Source organism: Lissotriton vulgaris, chromosome 3_1 (assembly GCF_964263255.1).
Source record: "Lissotriton vulgaris chromosome 3_1, aLisVul1.2, whole genome shotgun sequence".
NCBI lineage: Eukaryota > Metazoa > Chordata > Amphibia > Caudata > Salamandridae > Lissotriton > Lissotriton vulgaris.
Window position 1 is genome coordinate 339,068,761 of NC_141689.1, and position 18,517 is coordinate 339,087,277.

General features: G+C 54.3%; 1 protein-coding gene across 1 annotated transcript in view; it reads right to left on the reverse strand.

The window, feature by feature from the left end:
- The window catches only part of CPLANE1 (ciliogenesis and planar polarity effector complex subunit 1), a 2,360,818-nt gene that overhangs the window by 1,741,403 nt on the left and 600,898 nt on the right, over window positions 1–18,517 (reverse strand). Inside the window, exons 14-15 of the mRNA XM_086960545.1 lie at window positions 16,429–16,509; window positions 16,142–16,303 (exon numbers count right to left, since the gene is read on the reverse strand). Of these exons, the coding sequence (XP_086816671.1) occupies window positions 16,142–16,303; window positions 16,429–16,509 (243 nt within the window). The remainder of the gene's footprint in view (window positions 1–16,141; window positions 16,304–16,428; window positions 16,510–18,517) is intronic.

Below are 18,517 nucleotides of genomic sequence, written 5' to 3' on the forward strand. Positions count from 1 at the left end.
GCCATCGATGTGATGCAGGCGGCCGCACTGGGGGAGACGGCCGCCCGGATGCGCCTCTGCTGGCGGGAGAAAGCGGACGCAGACCGAGCCAGGAGCACCGGAATCTGTCCCGAGACCCCCCCTCCCCGGCGAGAAAGGAGGTGAGAGGAGGGGACCGCGCAGCAGGCCGGGGGCGGAGGAAACGAGCAGGAGGGGCCGACCCCCCCCCCTCCTCCCCGCGGGGAGCGATCGACCGAAGGGGATAAGAGCCGCTCGGGGGACCGGGCGGTCAAGGCCCAAGGAGGCCGCGGGAGGCGGCGGCGGCCTGCCAGAGAGCTGCGGACGGACCCTGTATTTGCCTGGTGGCAGCTCCCTGGGACGTAGAGGCACGCATTGCGAGCACAGCGGAGAGGGCGAGCAGAGAGCGGCCCCCGGAGGCACGAGACGGAGAGGGCCGGTTGAGACTCCCGATATCCCCCCAGAGGCCACAGCAACGAGCGCGGGAGGGGCAGCGGCGGCCGCGCAACAGGACTGCACCACCGATTGAGGGCCCGTGGGACAGCGGAAGCCCAAGAGGGGCACAGGGCACTGAACAGACGCCTGAGGCAGGGCCCTGAATACAATGGGGAAGCCGAGAAGCAAGGTGGAGGGGGCAGCGACCTCGGATGCAGCGGAGGGTGACCCTGCTGAGCCCACGGACCTGCAGCGGCTGCAGGATCGCATCTTGGAGTCCATAATGGCCGCGCGTGACACGCTGCACAACGACATTGCACAGGTAGCGTCGGGGCTGGGCCTACTCCGGGCGGACCAGGATAATGGCCGCGCGTGACACGCTGCACAACGACATTGCACAGGTAGCGTCGGGGCTGGGCCTACTCCGGGCGGACCAGGACAAGCTGAAGGACAGGGTCAAGGACAATGAGACCACGCTAAAGGACTAGGCGCCCGCTCAGAAAGTGCTGGAGAGCAAACTCACGGATGCCCTAGACCGCATTCAAGCCCTGGAGAGGCGAGCCGAAGATACGGCAAATAGGATCCGGCGCAGCAATGTCCCGGATAGTAGGCGTGCCGGAGACTAAGGGGGAGAAGGATATGGTGGCCTATCTTGATAATTGGCTGAGGACAGTGGTAGCACTGGAGGGGCTGTCGCCATTTTTCACATTGGAACGAGCGCATAGGGTCCCGTCTGGACCTCCTAAGCAGGGGCTGCCGCCCAGACCGATCATAGCCAAGCTACTGCATTACAAGGACAGAGACCTGCTCTTGCAAAAAGCCCGGGACGCTGGCCCATTTCAGATTGCGAACAGTAAGGTCACGCTCTTTCCTGATTTCACCTTTGAAACGCAAAAGCAACGCGCCTCCTTCCTAACGATTAAAAGGGAATTGCGCACCGAGGGCATTTCCTACTCCTTGCTCTTCCCGGCCACGCTCCGGATAGTGGTGGATGACAAGACGCTCTTCTTCAGTGCGGCAGCGGACGCTTGGGACTGGTGGGAAACATACAAGGCAGGGACGGATGGAGCCAAGGTCCAGGAGGAAAGGGAAAAGGAACGGGAGCGCTCGTCAGCAGGCCTACGGAAATCGAAGAGGCTGCGGAAACAGAAGCCGGGATCGCGCAAGCCGACGGCCTCCCACACTGAAGCTGAACGGAAGGCCGCGCTGCTGGAGATGGAAAAGCTGGTGCGGGCTGGGGGCCCCGGCTCCAAACAAGGCACGGACACGCATGTTTCGGCCTCAGGGTCGGAATCGGACCTATCTGGAATCCATCATGCCAAGGGCCCATTGGTGACGCCACAGACGTCGGAGGAGATCCTGAATGTCTGATTTGCACACTGCAGGCGAGGGGTAACGGTTGGGGCACTGGACGGGGGCTCATGACCTGGCAGACATGAGGGCTGGGGAAGGTCACTGGGCTCCCAGCCAGATCCATTCATGGGGGATTGGGGAAGGGACGGGGGGCGGGCGGCGTCGCTCCCTTCTGGCCAAGGCCGCGCTCCATAGGCCCTTAAGGCACCCACGGCTACGGCCGTGTAGCAGCAACCTGGGTCAATCAGGTGCGGGAGTTTGGATGGGAGCTGATATCTTGGTATTGGGGCCTGTTCTGGGGGGGGAGGGAGGTGACACAGTTGGGGTTTGTTTGATTTCTTTACCACCATTGACCCTGGGTAAGCTGGGGGGTGGGCAGTTGGGAGGTCATGGTTTGTTTGGGGGGGGGAACCACCATCGACGAGGGGCTGGCACTGGAGGGAAGACATCGGTCTGACCAATGGGACAATGGCTAATGTGAACGTTTTGAACTGCATAACCTGGAAAGTGAGGGGGCTACACACAATGCAGCGCAGACAAAAAGTGCATGCCTTTTTATTGCGGAGGGGGTGCATATGGCACTACTACAGGAAAAGCATCTCACGAAGCAGGAGGGAGCAGCGCTGCAGAGGAGGTGGAGGGGCCAGCTCTTTCACACCTGTTATTCAGCCTATGCTAGGGAAGTTTTGATTTGGATCAGGGCAGGCACACCGTTCCAACTCACACGCCAGCTGATAGACCAGGAGGGGAGGTATGTGGTGGTGGAGGGGAAGCTTAGGGGCAGAGACATGGTTCTGGCTAGTATATATGCCCCGAACATCGACCAACTGGCTTTCTTTACGGAACTATCGGGGACACTGACACACTCCCTAGCGGGCCCGATCCTACTGGGGGGGGACTTTAACTTCATAGCGGACGCTACCCTGGATAGATCCCACCCACCACTGAGGGACTCCCCGGTACACCGACTGACTAGGGGTAGGCGGGAATGGCACGAGAGTTGGGAGCTGACGCATGTGTGGAGGGCGCAGCATCCAACTGACCGGGATTTCTCCTTTTTCTCCGGGCTCCACGACCTGCATGTCCGATTGGAAGCGGTGCTGTGTTCTCGGAGCGTACTGCAGGCCGTTACCGGGTCGGAGTACCTATCGAGAACAATCTCGGACCACAACCCACTCTTGGTTCGGCTGGCCTGGATGGCTGAGGCGCCCAGGGTGCCGACCTGGAAACTTAGACCAGAAACTCTGGAGGACCCCCTACTTGGTGCGGCCCCGGAGGAGGGGATGTTCCAGTACTTCGTGGAGAATGAGGGGTCGGCAGCCTCTAGAGCTACGGAATGGGATGCCTTTAAAGTAGTGATGAGGGGCCTATGTATCACGAAGTACGTAGGCACGAGGAAGGTGTTGTTGGGCGATTTGGATAGGGCGGATGCCAGACTTAGGGAGGCAGAGAGGAGGCGGCCTGGCCGTCCAGATCTCCAGGAGGCGGTCAGCTTGGCTAGGGAGGCGGTGGCGGCCGAGGTGGAGAGGCTTCGCGCTTTTGACTATAGAACGTACATGCTGCGATCCCACGTAGAAGGGGATAAATCAGGTACCCTATTAGCATGGCTCTCGAACCCCACTAAACGCTGTTCTCCCATACTACATATACAGGATGAGGCTGGCCTCATGCGTTACACTCAATCAGATATAGTAGATGGTTTCCAAAAGTGTTATGAGGACCTATATAAAAGTGCCCCAGGTGACCGGGGGGGAGCGTCCGAGGCCTTTTTGGACGGCTTAATCCTGCCGCGGCTGGAGGAGGAGCAGGCGAAGGAGCAGGGGTCGGACATTGAACTGGGTGAGATTAGGAGGGTTTTTAAGAAAATGGCTCGCAATAAGTCGCCGGGGATAGACGGGCTGCCCATTGAATTCTATAGAAAGTATTTGGATATTTTAGCGCCGCGGCTCCAAATAGTTTACAAGGAGGCCAGGAAGGCTGGCCGCCTACCTCAGTCTATGCGTGAAGCAATAGTGGTGCCGTGCCTGAAATCGGGCAGGGAAAGTAGCAGCCCCGCGTCTTACCGGCCGCTCTCTATGCTCACCACCGACTATAAAATCTTGAGTTCCATTCTGGCGGCGAGGTTCTTACCACACATGTCGGGACTGATACACGAAGACCAGAACGGGTTCATACCGGCCCGCAACACCACGATTAACAACTTCTCCGCCTCATGGATGGTCTGGGTGAGGAGGACGGGACCGCGCTCGTCCTTTCTGTTGACACAGAAAAAGCATTCGACAGTCTAGAGTGGGACTCTCTATACACGGTTATGGAACGTTTCGGTCTAGGCGCCGGCTACATTCAGTGGACGCGGGTTCTTTACGCGGAGGCAGTGGCGAGAGTGAGAATCGGGACGACGGTATCCCACCGATATCCAGTGGAACGGGGCACCCGAAAGGGATGCTCCCTGTCCCCACTTTTGTTTGCGCTAGCAATTGAGCCCCTAGCGGCGGAAGCCCGAACGGGACGGCACTTCGCTGGGGTGGGAGCCAGGGATGGGCAGCAGTTCATCTCACTGTACGCCGACGACTTGCTGCTCTTCCTGAACAACGAGGTCGCGGAGTTAGAGGGTGCAGAAGCACTGCTAGAGCGGTTTGGAGCACTATCGGGGTTGAAGGTTAATTGGACCAAGACAAGCCTGTTTCCGCTGCCAGAGGGCACTGCTAGGCGGCACCACCGGACATCGATTGCCTGGGAACCTACCTGCATTAAATACCTGGGGGTCCACATCTATCACACAGCAGCGGACCTGCTCAAGGGTAATTTAGGGCGCTGCGTGCGGGGACTGAGGGGCTGCATGTCCTTCTGGGCCACGCTGCCGCTCTCTGTGGCCGGCAGAATATCCTTATTGAAGATGGTTGCCCTACCGCGACTGTTGTACTACTTCCGCACGCTCCCGATACGGATACCTAGCTCCTTCTTCCGGCAGCTCAGGTCCCAGATAACAGCGTTTCTCTGGGGAGCTGGACGATGCAGGGTGGCGCTGGCAACGCTCACCCGCCCGAAATACGAGGGGGGACTCGCGGTGCCGGACTACGAGCTTTACTATCTAGCTGCCCAACTGCAGGTCTTCACGCAGGAGGTAGCGCGAGTATACAGGGGCCCGGAAGGCTGAAGGGCACGCCTCGCCACATTTTGGCCTATATCACCCTACAACAGCGGATTGACGGTCGAGACTTGTCGCTAGAACAACGCACGTACCGTCAGTGTGGAACCGGGCGCAGAAGCGGGCGGGAATTCGACGCCCGTATGCCCCCGAGATCCCGCTGGGCATGCTGACGGCGTTGCCGCATGGAGGCGACTGGTCGCACCTACAGCGATGGGAAGACGCGGGCGTGCAGGTTGTCGGAGACCTTTACGAAAATGGAACGCTACTCCCGTTCCAAGAACTGCTGGAGCGCTTCGACCTTCCGAGGGGGGGATATCTTCTCCACGCGGCGGTGAGTGGAGCAATCCAGACACACTGGGGAACAGGGCTGGCGGAATCCGAGACGGCTGCGGCATGCCAATACACTATGATGGCAGCGGGTACAATCAAGGCAGTGACGTGCCTTTACAATATGATGGTGCGTGAAAATCTCCCACCCCTTGCGTCGCTGAAGGCCAAGTGGGAAGCTGACCTAGGTAAAGACATCCCTGACACGACATGGGCACAGCTCGTGCGTCGGGCCCGCAACAGTACGAAAAACGCTAGGTTTCAGATTATCCACTACTATATACTACATAGGGCATATATGACCCCGGGGAAGATTAAGAGGTACTTTAGAGCGGTGGAAGCGACATGCCCTCGCTGTCTGGAGGAGAGGGCTGAACTGGTGCACATGCTGTGGGCGTGCCCGGCCCTTCGGAACTATTGGCAGGCTATAGGGGAGACTCTGAACGAGGTGACTGACAGAACCGTAGATTTCGGCCCGGCGGAGTGTATACTGCACTGGTTCCCTCACACCCCCAAAAACAAACTCACGAGCAAATTCATCAATATGGGGTTGATAGTCGCTAAGCGGGAGATAACCAGGCACTGGAAGGCGAGGGCGGGCCCGACCCCTAGACGGTGGCTCAACGAATTCTTGAAATGGACGACCTCTGACAGCACACACAGGTACCAGCTGGCGCGCAGGACTCCTAACCCGGGGGCGACTGAGGCAGCAACAGCGTGGGAGATGATGGTACAGGCCCTCAGAGATAGTGGGGTGGACGAGGAGGAAGAGACCCTTGGCGCGGGCAGGGAAGGTAGGATAAGCGGAATAACCGACACATAATCATTGGCTATTGGAGACCAAGGAACACGCCCTTGGTGGGCAGGAACGGACATTGCTGGAGGCCCTCGGGCAGGTGGTGGGGGGGCAGGGGAGTTCTCTAGTTTGAGGGGGGAGGGGATGGGGTCATTTGCACCAGTTAGGTGAGGGATAAAAGTAGTCATGCACACACTTCTACGGCACAGTACTCCTGCAACACTAACATCTGGCATGGAGGGGCTGAGAACTTTTTGCCGCCCAACCCCCGGGTTGTGGGCTTACAGGCTGTGTATGACGGGGCAAGAAATGATACGCAACAGCGCCCTGATTACTGCGATACATGTATGTGTTTTGGCCTGATCTATGTATGACTACAATAAAAATTACTTTAAAAAAAAAAAAGTGGGGGGGCGTGGCCAAGATGGCGGGGTGAGCGGACGCTTCCTCCCGTAGCTCCTCCGGCCCAGCTCCGCCTGAGCCCTGATTTCTGCGCTTCTCTCCCCCCGCGGCTGCATCGCGGGTGAGAGGACTGTGCCGGAGTTCGTGGGGCACATTTTGGTGCCACTTTGACTTCTGTGGCCCCGGGGGAAGTTCCCGAGAAGTTTATTCTGAGATCGCTCCGAGGAGTAGAGCCCGGGTCGCCCCGAGAAGAAGAGCCTGGAGGCGGAGCGTAGTGCGGCGCTGTCCGCGCGCCTCGGCTGGCCCGAGTGCTGAACAGCGGAAAGCCTGTGATCCCGAGGGAGCGGACAAGACGGACTCCGCGGAGCGAGGTGGCTTCCTGGCCGGGGCCCTGGTGGCAGGCACCATTGCTGGACGACGGACCTTAGCCCTGCACCGGCGGTCTACCCCCTACCCGGGGTCTCGAAGGGTGACGACTTGCGAACTCCGCGCCTGGAGGCGCTGGATGGCGGAGTTCGAGCAGTGCCCGAGCCGGGCAAATCAACTGGTGGTGGAGGGAGGCATTGGTTTCATGCTCTCCGGACCCGTTACCATTTGAGAGTCGCCCACGGACTTGCTGGCCCGGGCTGCCTTCTTGGGTCCCACCCTCCCGCCATCTTGTCTTTGTGTGGCTGAGCCCAGTGATCCCTGCCCGCGCCCTTCTCACACGGGAGCCTCGGCTGGTCCTGGCACCGACTCATCTGCTGCCCTCCCTGGGAACACGAAGCAGGAGGCCTACACTTCGGACGTTGCTGCCTGCCCTACTGGCCCAGGGGCCGTCTTGCCCAGGCCCGGACCGCCATTTTGTCGCCTGTGACGCACTACCCTTGTCTTCGGCGAGGGCCTCACATCTGGTGCCCGCGAGCGGCGGCGCTCGCCTACAGCAACTGACCCTGGGCTTTGCCGGGCCCCAAGATGACTGGAAGACGTGGCGCGGCGCGAGGAGACCGCACTTTGCCGGAAATGCTCGGCAGGTCCCAGCAACTACGCGACAGGACGCAGCCGTCCCCAGGGGCTTCCCGGGCATCAACGGACGCAACTGTGGGCGAGCCGCCGGTCACGCGGTCCTTCATGGAGGACTTATTCAGCTCCCTCAAGGAGGAATTTCAGACTCTTAAGACCGAAGTGGCTGGAGAGGTCCGGGAGGTGCGCAGGGAAGTCGAGGGCCTGGGCGAGCGGGTCGATACTGTGGAGACGGCGGCTCAACGCCGCGATGAGGAGATGACCCATCTCCAGCAGGACGTCCTCCGCCTCCGGGAGCAATGTGTTGAGCTCCAGGCCCACTCGGAGGACCTCGAGAACAGGTCCAGGCGGAACAACATCCGGGTGCGGGGTGTTCCATCCGCGGATGAAGGTGCGGACCTAGTGGCTTATCTGCAGGACCTGTTCCGCGACATCTTGGAGGAAGGAGCGGATTTCCCAATCCGCATTGACAGAGCACATAGGGTGGGCCGCCAACGCCAGTCATCGGCACCCCCGCCTGATATCCTGGCATTCTTGCCGGATTTCCCCCTAAAGGAGCGCATCATGACGGAGGCCCGCAGGAAGCAGCCACTGACCTTCCGAGATAGACCTGTGGCGCTCTATCAGGACCTGTCCGCCATCACACTGCAGAAGCGCAGGTCCTTCCGCATCGCTACGGACTTTCTGCGAGAGCACGAGACAGCCTATTCCTGGGGTCACCCCTTCCGTCTTATCTTTCGATGGAATGGGGTGCTGCATCAGCTGTGCTCCTTACAGGATGTCTGCGGAGTGCTGGGTCTTACTGCTACGGAGGAGGAAGGGGCTACACCCGCATGGCGGCGCCCCGAGCGGCGGGGCCGACGGAGGTCGAGAAGGCGCCCATCGTCAGCGCCAGCGAGTCGTCCAGACTCGCCCACCATCAGAGCTGACATGGCGGAGGCCCTGAGGACTGCGGCCAGGAACTTGCCTGCATCTACTGGTGTGGCCTTAACGGCCTAACTTTTCTCCGGGGGGAGAGGCTCTTAGCTTTAACGATGCTGGGCTGGGGGCTGGGGGGGCGAGGGGGGTGGTGTGTGGCTGGACGTCCACTTGACTGTTTTCTGCAGACTCGCCCATTTGGGCTAGACTGAGACTATGGGGTGTTGTTTTCTGCTTTCTGTTTTGGCAGGTTGCCATAAGGGGGTTTTGGGGGGGTTTCACTGTTGGTTTGTTGTGGGGGGGGTCCCGTCCGAAATTGTCCGAACGTGTACGATGCCGCTTTTGGCCTTCCCTGCACCCCTTCCCCGCGCGCCCCCTCCGCTTATCCCCCGCCTGCTGCATAGCGCGTTGTTTCCCTGGAGGCGATGCCACCCCTGAAAGTTGTGACCCTTAATATTAAGGGTCTGAATAACCCCGTGAAGCGTAGGGCGATCCTTTCCCTGTTGGAGGGGTTGTAGGCGGATATCTGCCTCCTGCAGGAGACCCATTTACTTTCCGGGGATTGCCATAGGTTGCGCTCTGCTAAGTTCCCCACGCAACTCTTTTCCTCTGCTGCGACTAAGACCGCTGGGGTGGCCATTCTTCTAGCCAGCTCCTTCAGGGGGGAGGTGTTGTATAAACATGCTGAGCAGAAGGGGAGGCTTTTAGTGTATCGCATGCGCTTGGGAGGTGTTGCCTTTACGGTTGGTTCGGTTTACAGCCCAAACGACCACCAGGATCGTTTCCTGGAATCAGTGTTGGTGGACGTTACTGCCTCGCCCGATCGCCATATCATCTTGGGGGGAGACCTGAATATGGTCTTCGACTCCACTCTGGATAGGTCTGCCCAGCGCTTTCCGCAGACAGGGGAGCTTTCTGAGGCGGTACAGGACCAGATTGCGGAGATGGACCTGCATGACCTCTGGCGCACCATGCACCCCACCGATAGGGACTACTCATATTTCTCCCACGCACACCGCACTTATTCGCGGTTGGATTATCTTTTGGTGAGCGGCCCGCTTCGCTCGGCCGCCATGGCGGCGGACATGGGGTCTTGTCCCTGTCCGATCATGCGCCGGTTTCCGGAGTCTTTGCGTGGCCGGCGGCCCCCCCCTCTAGAGGGATGTGGCGGCTCCGGGACACGCTTCTCCATAAGAAATCGGTGGTGAAGCGGGTGGGGGAGGTCATCCAGGACTACCCGACCCACAATAACAACTCTGACACGTCCCTGGCTACGCAGTGGGCGGCTTTGAAAACAGTCGTCAGGGGAGAGTTTATCTCCATTTCCTCGGCGGAAAACAAGGAACGCCAGCGCAAGAGTGAGGAACTGACAGCGCAGGTTAGGGAGCTTGAGCAGGTCCACCGCCGAACGGGGGCTCCTCGTGTTTGGAAGCAACTGAAGGCGGCACGGAAACTCCTCTCTGCGTTGGATCTAGATCGGGCGGAGTACGCAGCGCTGCGCCTGAAACATGCCTTTTACACCGGCGGGGACAGGTGCGGTAAGCTCCTGGCCCATAGGCTCAGGGCTGCGCAGCAACGCAATGTGGTGAAGGAGCTGGTGGGAGTGGGTGGGATCCCGGTTTCCGGTGACGCGGAGGTGGCAGATACCTTTCGTTCCTTTTACGAGGCACTGTACGCTTCAGAACCTTCCCCACCGGGAGAGGCTGAGGCCTATTTGGATTCTGTGACCCTCCCGGCCTTGGACCCCTCCCAGGCGGACCACCTAGAGAGGGACATTCACGTGGAGGAGGTCATCTCCGCGATCGTACGGCTGAAGCATGGTAAAGCCCCGGGCCCGGACGGCTACACGGCCTTGTTCTACAAGACCTTCTGTCCCACTGTTGCTCCTCTCCTGGCTCGCTTGTTCAATTCCTTCTCCGAGCCGGGTGCCATCCCACCGGACCTCCTCTCGGCGACTGTGTCGGTTATCCCCAAGCCGGGGAAGGACCGGACCTTGTGCGGCTCGTACCGGCCCATTTCGCTCCTAAATGTGGACCTCAAGCTTTATACCGGAATCTTGGCGGCCAGACTGGGTCTACACCTACCAGGTTTGGTGGAGGCGGATCAGGCCGGTTTTGTACCCGGTAGACAGACGGTCGACAACACGAAGAGGGTGACGCACGTGCTGGAAAAGGCCTCACGCGTCCCGGGGGAGCGGATGCTACTATCGGTCGACGCGGAGAAGGCCTTTGATAGGGTTCATTGGCCATATCTCGAGCTGGTTCTTGGGAAACTGGGGATCGGCGAGAAGTTCCGCACTATGGTCTTTAACTGCTATAGGCGACCGTCGGCGTCAGTGCGTGTCAATGGACACAGCTCCAGCAGCTTCGCCATTGAGCGCGGCACGAGACAGGGTTGCCCCCTCTCGCCGCTCCTCTTTGCCCTTTATATGGAGCCGTTTGCGCAGAGGATCCGCGACAACCCGGACGCTATTGGGGTGACGATGGGGCAATACACACATACTGTCAGCTTATACGCGGACGATGTCTTGCTGACCCTAGATGACCCCAGGCGGTCACTCCCTGCTTGCGTCCAGGAGCTGAACGCTTTTGGCCGCGTCGCGGGCTTTAAAATGAACATGGCCAAGTCGGCTGCGCTGGATGTGTCGCTCTCTGCCGACACCAGGCGGGACCTTCAAAGTCTCTTCCCTATGCAGTGGTCCTCCTCCACGGTGCCTTACCTGGGCATTTTGCTTGCTCCCTCCCTGCCTGCTATGGTCGCGGCTAACTATTCCTCTCTGGGCAAAAAGATCAAAGAGGAACTCGGCCGATGGAACAAGGGCCTACTCTCGTGGCTGGGCCGTATTGCGGCGGTGAAGATGACAATACTGCCCCAGATCCTGTATCTTTTTCGCGCTCTGCCTCTTCAGCCCCCCGTGGGTTGGATACGGCAGACGCAGGCAGACATCTCCCGCTTTGTGTGGCAGGGCCGTAAGCCTCGGATGAAGCGGGTCCTCTCCATGCTTGCCCCGGAGGCGGGAGGTCTCGGAGTCCCGGACCTCCGGAAGTACTTTCAGGCGGCGCAGCTCCGGTACCTGGTGGAATGGAGCCGGTGAGAATCGGACGAACACTGGCTCTTTCAAGACCAGGCAGTTGCAGGCCGTACCCTCCAGGAGGTCCCGTTCCTGCGGCGCATTCATCGCCCACCTAATCTCTACGCCTCCTTTATCACCCGGGTCCCGCTAAGAGTGTGGGACGCGGTGTGTGAGCTTCGGGAGCTCACCACTTTTCCATCGCCGTTCACTCCCATTGCTGGCAACCCGGACTTCACTCCGGGTCTGGAGCCGGGGGCCTTTTCCCACTGGGTGAGTGCGGGATGCAGGGCGCTTTTCCAGATCTACGGGCCGGAGGGCGTGCTCCCCTTCCAGCAGCTCCGACAGGAGTTTGGTCTGACGGAGGGGGACAGACTGCGTTACATGCAAGTCCGCCACTGGGCTCTTCAACCCCCAGTGCGTGACGTCGCCGCCCGTTCGATTACGCCCTTTGAGCGATGGTTGGTAACCCGGGCCTCGGACGCCAAACTCATCACTGATTTGTATAAGTTTCTCCAACCCCCGCCGTTTCATTACCATAACCCAGGGAGGGAGCGCTGGCACAGGGAACTGGGCAGGACCCTGAGCCACAAGGAGTGGGACAAGATTGCATATCGGGCGAGGCACTCTGCGTACCACACTGGGCTGACGGAAACCTTCACTAAAGTGTCCACCTATTGGTACTACACCCCGGAGCGGCTCTACGAGATGCGCAAAATAGGCGATAAGGGTTGCTGGCGCGGCTGCGGACAGGAGGGCACCCTCACGCACATTCTCTGGGAGTGCCCGGTGCTGTCGGCCTACTGGAAGGAAGTCTTAGATGAGGTGGATAGGCATTTTGAGATCGAGCTTCCGCGCTTCCCCGCGTATGTCTTGCTTGGCCTCCCCAATGACTTGATGTACCCGCTGAAATCCCGCAGGGGCAGGCAGATTGCGATTGCGCTAGGCTCTGCCGTCCAGAACATACTTGTACTTTGGCGCACCCCCACTGCCCCCTCTATCACTGGTTGGTTGCATAGGCTCTGGCAGGTACTGGGCATGGAGAAGATATCGCTAACGGTGGCTGGGAATGTTGACCAGTTTGAGGAGCTCTGGCATCCCTTTTTGGCACTGCTGTCCACGGAATTTCGCGAGCTTACGTGTCCACGGTACTTGCGCCTCCTTAGGCTGACGCCGCCGGCGCCAGCGGCGGAGTGAATGTGCGGATTGGGGGCCGAGGGTCGGGGGTGGGAAGTGGAGTTATATGCTTCTAATGCTGACTTTCGGACGGGGATGTTGGGGTATTGTTTTCTTTTCTTTCCTTCTTTGCTTTTCTTTCTCCTTCCGTTTCTGGGGTCGAGGGGCTGGTGGAACGGTATACTTCTCTTTTACGGTGTCGCGGAGTGTTATTTTGGCTTGGCCTTGCCTAGGGAGTGGGGGCCTACAGGGGGGTCGTACACAATGCCTTATTGCCTTATGTCTTTGCCTTGTTACCCTCTGGGGCATCCTGCCTCCCTCTTTTCCTTCTGACTCGCTGCAACGTTTAGCTTCTTGTATTGTATGTTTACCTGACTTCCTGCTCCCCTCCCCGTGTTTTTTTATGCCTTAATAAAATACTTTAAACCTAAAAAAAAAAAAGTGAAAACAAATATCATCTGTTACATCCCCAAACACAAGTAACACGGCCACTATGGGGCTTGCCCCAATGGACTTTAGGTCTCCGCCCTCCTTTTCTGACTCTTACGTATTTTTTTAAGATACTATTAGTGAATAATAATTTACTATTCATTACTGGTATAGTAAGGCTGGCTCTTCAGGTTTGACCATAGGCCTTTGGAAGTGAATCTGCTTAATAGGTAGCACATGCACGTGGTTGTCATTAGGCAGATTGTCCAGGGCTGACAATGTTCCAATCTTACCTCTAGCATCTGACACGTGTAGGTGCCACCCCATGTGTGATGCACTACAGTGTCACCTCATACAGGTAGCCTCAGGTGCTTTAGGTTTAAGTCTTACAGTGCTCAGTGCTACCCATCAATCGGGCTGTCACCCCAACTTGTCACTGGGAGGGTAGGTCAGCATCTTCACTGACTCCACCCGACCCTGTGATGAGATATGCTAGGATGAGGTGAAAAAGCAAAAAGCAGAAAACTGAAGCTAGAATACAGTGAGCAGTATTGGTTTCAAATTCCTGCTTCAGTGCTGGAGCTATTAGGCAGGCTTGTGCCTGTCCCAGTATCTGAGGAGCTTAAGCAGACCAGGGCATGCAGCTATTGGTAAGAAGAAATACAAATACATCTTGGGGGGAGGTGAGGGGGAGGAGAAAGGGCGAGAGAGGGAGTTTTTGTTTGTATGAGAGAGAGAGAGCAAGAGAGAGAGAGAGAGTGTGTGGGTTTGCAAATGATATGTTTGTGTCCATGTGTGCCAGTGAAAGTAAGTGAGCGAGACTTAGTGATGGAGAAGTGAGAGTGAGTGAGTGAAAGTGTGTGTGTGTGTGTGTGTGTGTGTGTGTGTCTGTGTGTTTTTTTACGCTTCTGAGTCTGCCATGTGTGTTTGTGTGTGTGTGTTTGTGTGTGGTTGTGTGTGTGTGTGTGTGTGTATCTGTGTTTTTAAGCTTCTGAGTCTGCCACTGTCCTTGGCATACTTGAGGCAATTTTTTGGATAAGAGGTAACCATAGCAAAATGCTGCCACTGGCACACTAGACGTAATTCTTTGCATATAGGACAACTGTAGAAAAATGCAAACATTGAGATACTAGACATAATTCTTGTCATTACGCAGGAAAACAAATGTTGGCTATGGCACAATGGAGGTAATTACTGACATATCAAGTAATATGGGGGGGGGGGGGGGGGGTTGAGGTTTCTCACGGCTAGATCCGATAAAAAACTAGGTCAACTCCTGAGAAGCATCAGTCTTCATCGGCTTGGCACACGATGAAAGAACTTGTATATTCAATGAGTGCCCTTTGAGCAAGTTTAGGTGAAAAATGTGCATTAAAATGTACTTTCTGATCCCACTGTTTTTCGATCCGTATTCTAGGGGAGAACCACCCAAACCGTCCAAGAACAAATCTGGCACAATGGCTTGCTGGACTTAGAGGTAAGTATTATGACCCATAACTGTCACAGTTCACCAGCCACCACTGCCACAACCATAAACACTAGAACCCATGTGTGGGCAGTTACATCGGCACATTGCTTTTCCTGTTTCTGATCCCTGTTGCCATCCTTGAAGGAACTGATTTAGAGTCACTGTTTTACAACCTGGAAATCTCATCAAGAAAACACATTTTGGTGAGCAAAAATGGCACATCTTAGAGATGTTCTTGAACTCGCAGAATTCATAGTGGAAGATAACTACTCACACTCATAACACAAGAATATTATTATTATTATTATGTTTGAGCTTGTAAAGCGCACTGTTACCCGGAGGTTTCCTAGCGCTGTGTAACGCTGGGGAACCCGTCCTGGCTTTCCCTGTGGGATGGTCCCTGCTGGGAGTCCCCAAGGTGGAGCCAAGCATCCCCGGCGTTGGAGGGGCCGTTGTGGAGATTAGGCAAGCTAATGCCCAGAGTTGCCGAGTGGGACCCCTGATTAGAGTAGGCACCGAAGCGAGAATTATCGAGTCCGCTGACCGAAGTCCACGACCCTGCCGCGTCGGGAATTGAACCCTGGTCCCGGCCGACTTCTGCTCCCAGGTCTGCCGCCTCTAACCAGTGAGCCACACCACTCCACCAAATAATAGTGCCACCAAATAACCTTCCAGCGTTACCTAGTTTGGAAGACATTTTGTAGGAGACACAGTGGTGGTGATATTTGCACCTGTAATAATTTCCCTTGGTGGAGCAGTAGGAGGGGCAGTAGCTATATCTGTCGCCTGGTTTGTAGCAGAAGTGTCAGGAAACAAACATTTGCAGCTGAGAAATAGCAGCAGACAAACTGACCCAACAGACTGAAACTGCGTCAATAATGGTATAATTCTGATAAACAATTACTTTATTTGAACAGGTACCGCTACTGAAATCAAGTGTGTGTATATACAAAGCATAGTTCTGATTGTGGCAATGAGGTAGCATGACAAGAAATCAAGTCTCCACAGGCAGTGTGGCAGCGGCTCTTCTATGGCTGACAGACACCCCTCTCGATGGCCGCACGGGGCCCAGCACTGGCTCTCCAAGTAATCCCATGACCCCTCCGCTCAACTCTGTATCCCCTATCCACACAAGTCCTGCGGTTGTGAGTTCAGAATATTCTGCCAATTGTTAGATCAATGAAGCACAACTTGAAGAATCATCAAGATTTTCAAAAATTAGAGATATGGCAACTCAGGAAACGGATACGTTAGATTGTGTGGTCTTGTGCAAGAAAAAGGAAGCTTGAATAGCACTGGAAATGTACCTCCTAAAGCCTTAAATAAGAGCACCACATGTATAGTGAGGATATTGAATAGTTCAGGTCATACCAAGGCCATGCTGTAACTGTATGAAGAACTGCTAAGCTAGAAACAAGGAGAGCTAAATAATAATGATGCATCGCATTCAAATAGAAGAGGATGTAAAATCACAAATAATGTTTCACAAAGCACGCCCATTTAATTATCTTGCTGACAACTTCTTACTGAACATCTCTCCGCCACATTAACACTTCTGGACAAGACATCAAACTGTCTAGAGAATAAATATAAAACTCACAAGTAAGGCAAACATACCAGAATTTTCTTCCATTTGATCGAAGGGTAACCGGGATTGCCTCAGCAACACCCTCGTTAGTTGATCACACAGACCCTGGGCTTCACTTAAATTGTTATGATATATATGACAATATAACATAGCCAGGAAATACCGCATCTGGAGAAAACATGCTCTCTTCCCTTTAGCACAAACAAAAAAAAAAAAGGAATGTTAAAACTTACAAATGTATCAATAAAGACTCAGAAATACAATGTAAGCTAGTGAAAATGACCCTGCATGGCTACTTCTCTAGACTTGCGCATACCTGGAGCAGTGTTTTCTTGCAGTGCCCTCTTCCAGACGTCTACAGATTCTTTGTAGGAGCCTAAGAGAAAGTGCTCCTCACCTTGAAAAAATGGAAAAATTATGTTTTGTTTCCAAATGGACACACACAATTAGCAAGGTAAAAATGTACAAGGATCCAATAACAAGCGTTGGGAAAGCCAATTGTTCTGACTATTTTATAAGAAAAGACATGCCTTCATTTAATGTTTGGTTTGTGCGTAGTCGGTGCATGAGACAGTGAATGTGAAACTGGATCAATGTTTGGATGGAGGAGGAATGACAGACTGCACAGATAACAGGTGCACACAGGCATACATGGATGAATGAATGGGGAATGGTATGACTAAATCTCAGAATTGGTGAGCCTATGTTTTAATGTCAAAATGAATAGCTGAGTGCATGAATGGATGCACTCTGGTTACACCAATGCTGCAGTCGGTCGCCTTGAAACAACAATAGAAATAGTATGTAGAAATACCAAGAACTAGAAATAATATGTAACCACAAAGTAAAGGTAGGGTACTAAGAATTCTTACAATAGGTCAACAATTATTCCAATCACTCCAGTAGAAACCACAAGTTTCAATGTTTAGTTTACTCAATTCAATGAATTCAATTATTTATTATGATTTGTAACTCCGAAGAGTTCCACATAAAAACATATATTCAAGTTATCAATTCAACCAACACTTAGAAAAGAAGGATTCTTTTGTCTTAAAATAATAAAAGATTTATCATTACACAATAAAAACAAGGAGAAGCAACGCAGGCAAAGTTACGGAGTCCTTTCAAATACAAGGCTAACGGGGGCAGATTGAGAGTTAAAATGCAGAGGTTAAAAGAAAAAGAAAATGTTTAAAAAAGGGAAAACAAATTGCCTTCATAGTACAGTATGCAATAACTAGCAGAATACAGGAAAATGAGAAAGTGCAAGTGCTCAAATATCAAAATATTGAATTGATAGATAGACATTTGTGCTTGACGGAAGCAGTATACAAAGAATCATAGTGCAAGTACGCAACTATTGCACGCAATTGCTAGCAGTATATAAGGAAACCAGAAAGTGCAAGTGCTCATATATCAAAGTCTTGGATTAATAGATAAACAATTGTGCATGACGGTAGCAGAATATGAGGATTCAAAGTGCAACTATAGAACCAATATCAGTAAGAAAGAAGAAGAAAACCCCTTTCAGATGCAACCATGACAAGATTAATAACAGACATATTATAGAAATAACACTTTAATAATTGCAACCCTCTGTTAAAGGCTAGCCAGAAACACTACCTATAAAATTCACTAAGATTAGCACTAATGGGAACCTATACGGCCTACTAGGGCTAAACGAGACAAACCGGTTTCTACGCTAGTATATATTTAAGAATTATTTTAAAAAACAAAACTTTTTAAAACAGACCTTTGCTGTGGTTCAGTGATTAGTTCCACTACTGAAGATTTCAAACAGTTAAATTAATATAGGCCAACACCTTACTGGTGCTATTCAGGACTTTGAATATTGCAGTGACCTGGATTTCGTTTCTGTGCAACTCCAAAGTGTTCCACTGAAGTCAAGGAGTGTAAATCTGAAGATTACTTCAGTGTTTCAAAGCTCCCGATGTCACAATTCACAGCTTGAACTCCACCGCCAAAATACTCCAACCGGATGACCTCCCTCGCCTCTCACACCAGCGCAGTTCCGACTTGTGTTGGAACGGCGTTGCGTTGTACGGAAATGGAAAAAAAGCGGGGGGGAAAAGGGGGCTTCGGGGTCCCCCCCCCCAAAAAAAACGAACCTGATGTCACGTCGTGAAGTGGAGGCAATCAGCGTAGTTTGAGAGGAAACGGAAAGAAACTTCTGCTTCCTCTTTACGATGTACGACGTCACCAAGGAAGATGAAGGAGAGGAGACAACGTGAAGATGTAAATGGAATTTTAGTTTAAAAAACATATATATATAAGGATTGAGGGTTCAGGGCAGGGGTCATTATAAGAAGGATTTGGGGCTGGGGGGTCAGGTAAGGGTACAGGGGAGGGGTATAACCTTTACCAAGAGTATGCCCTTACCATGC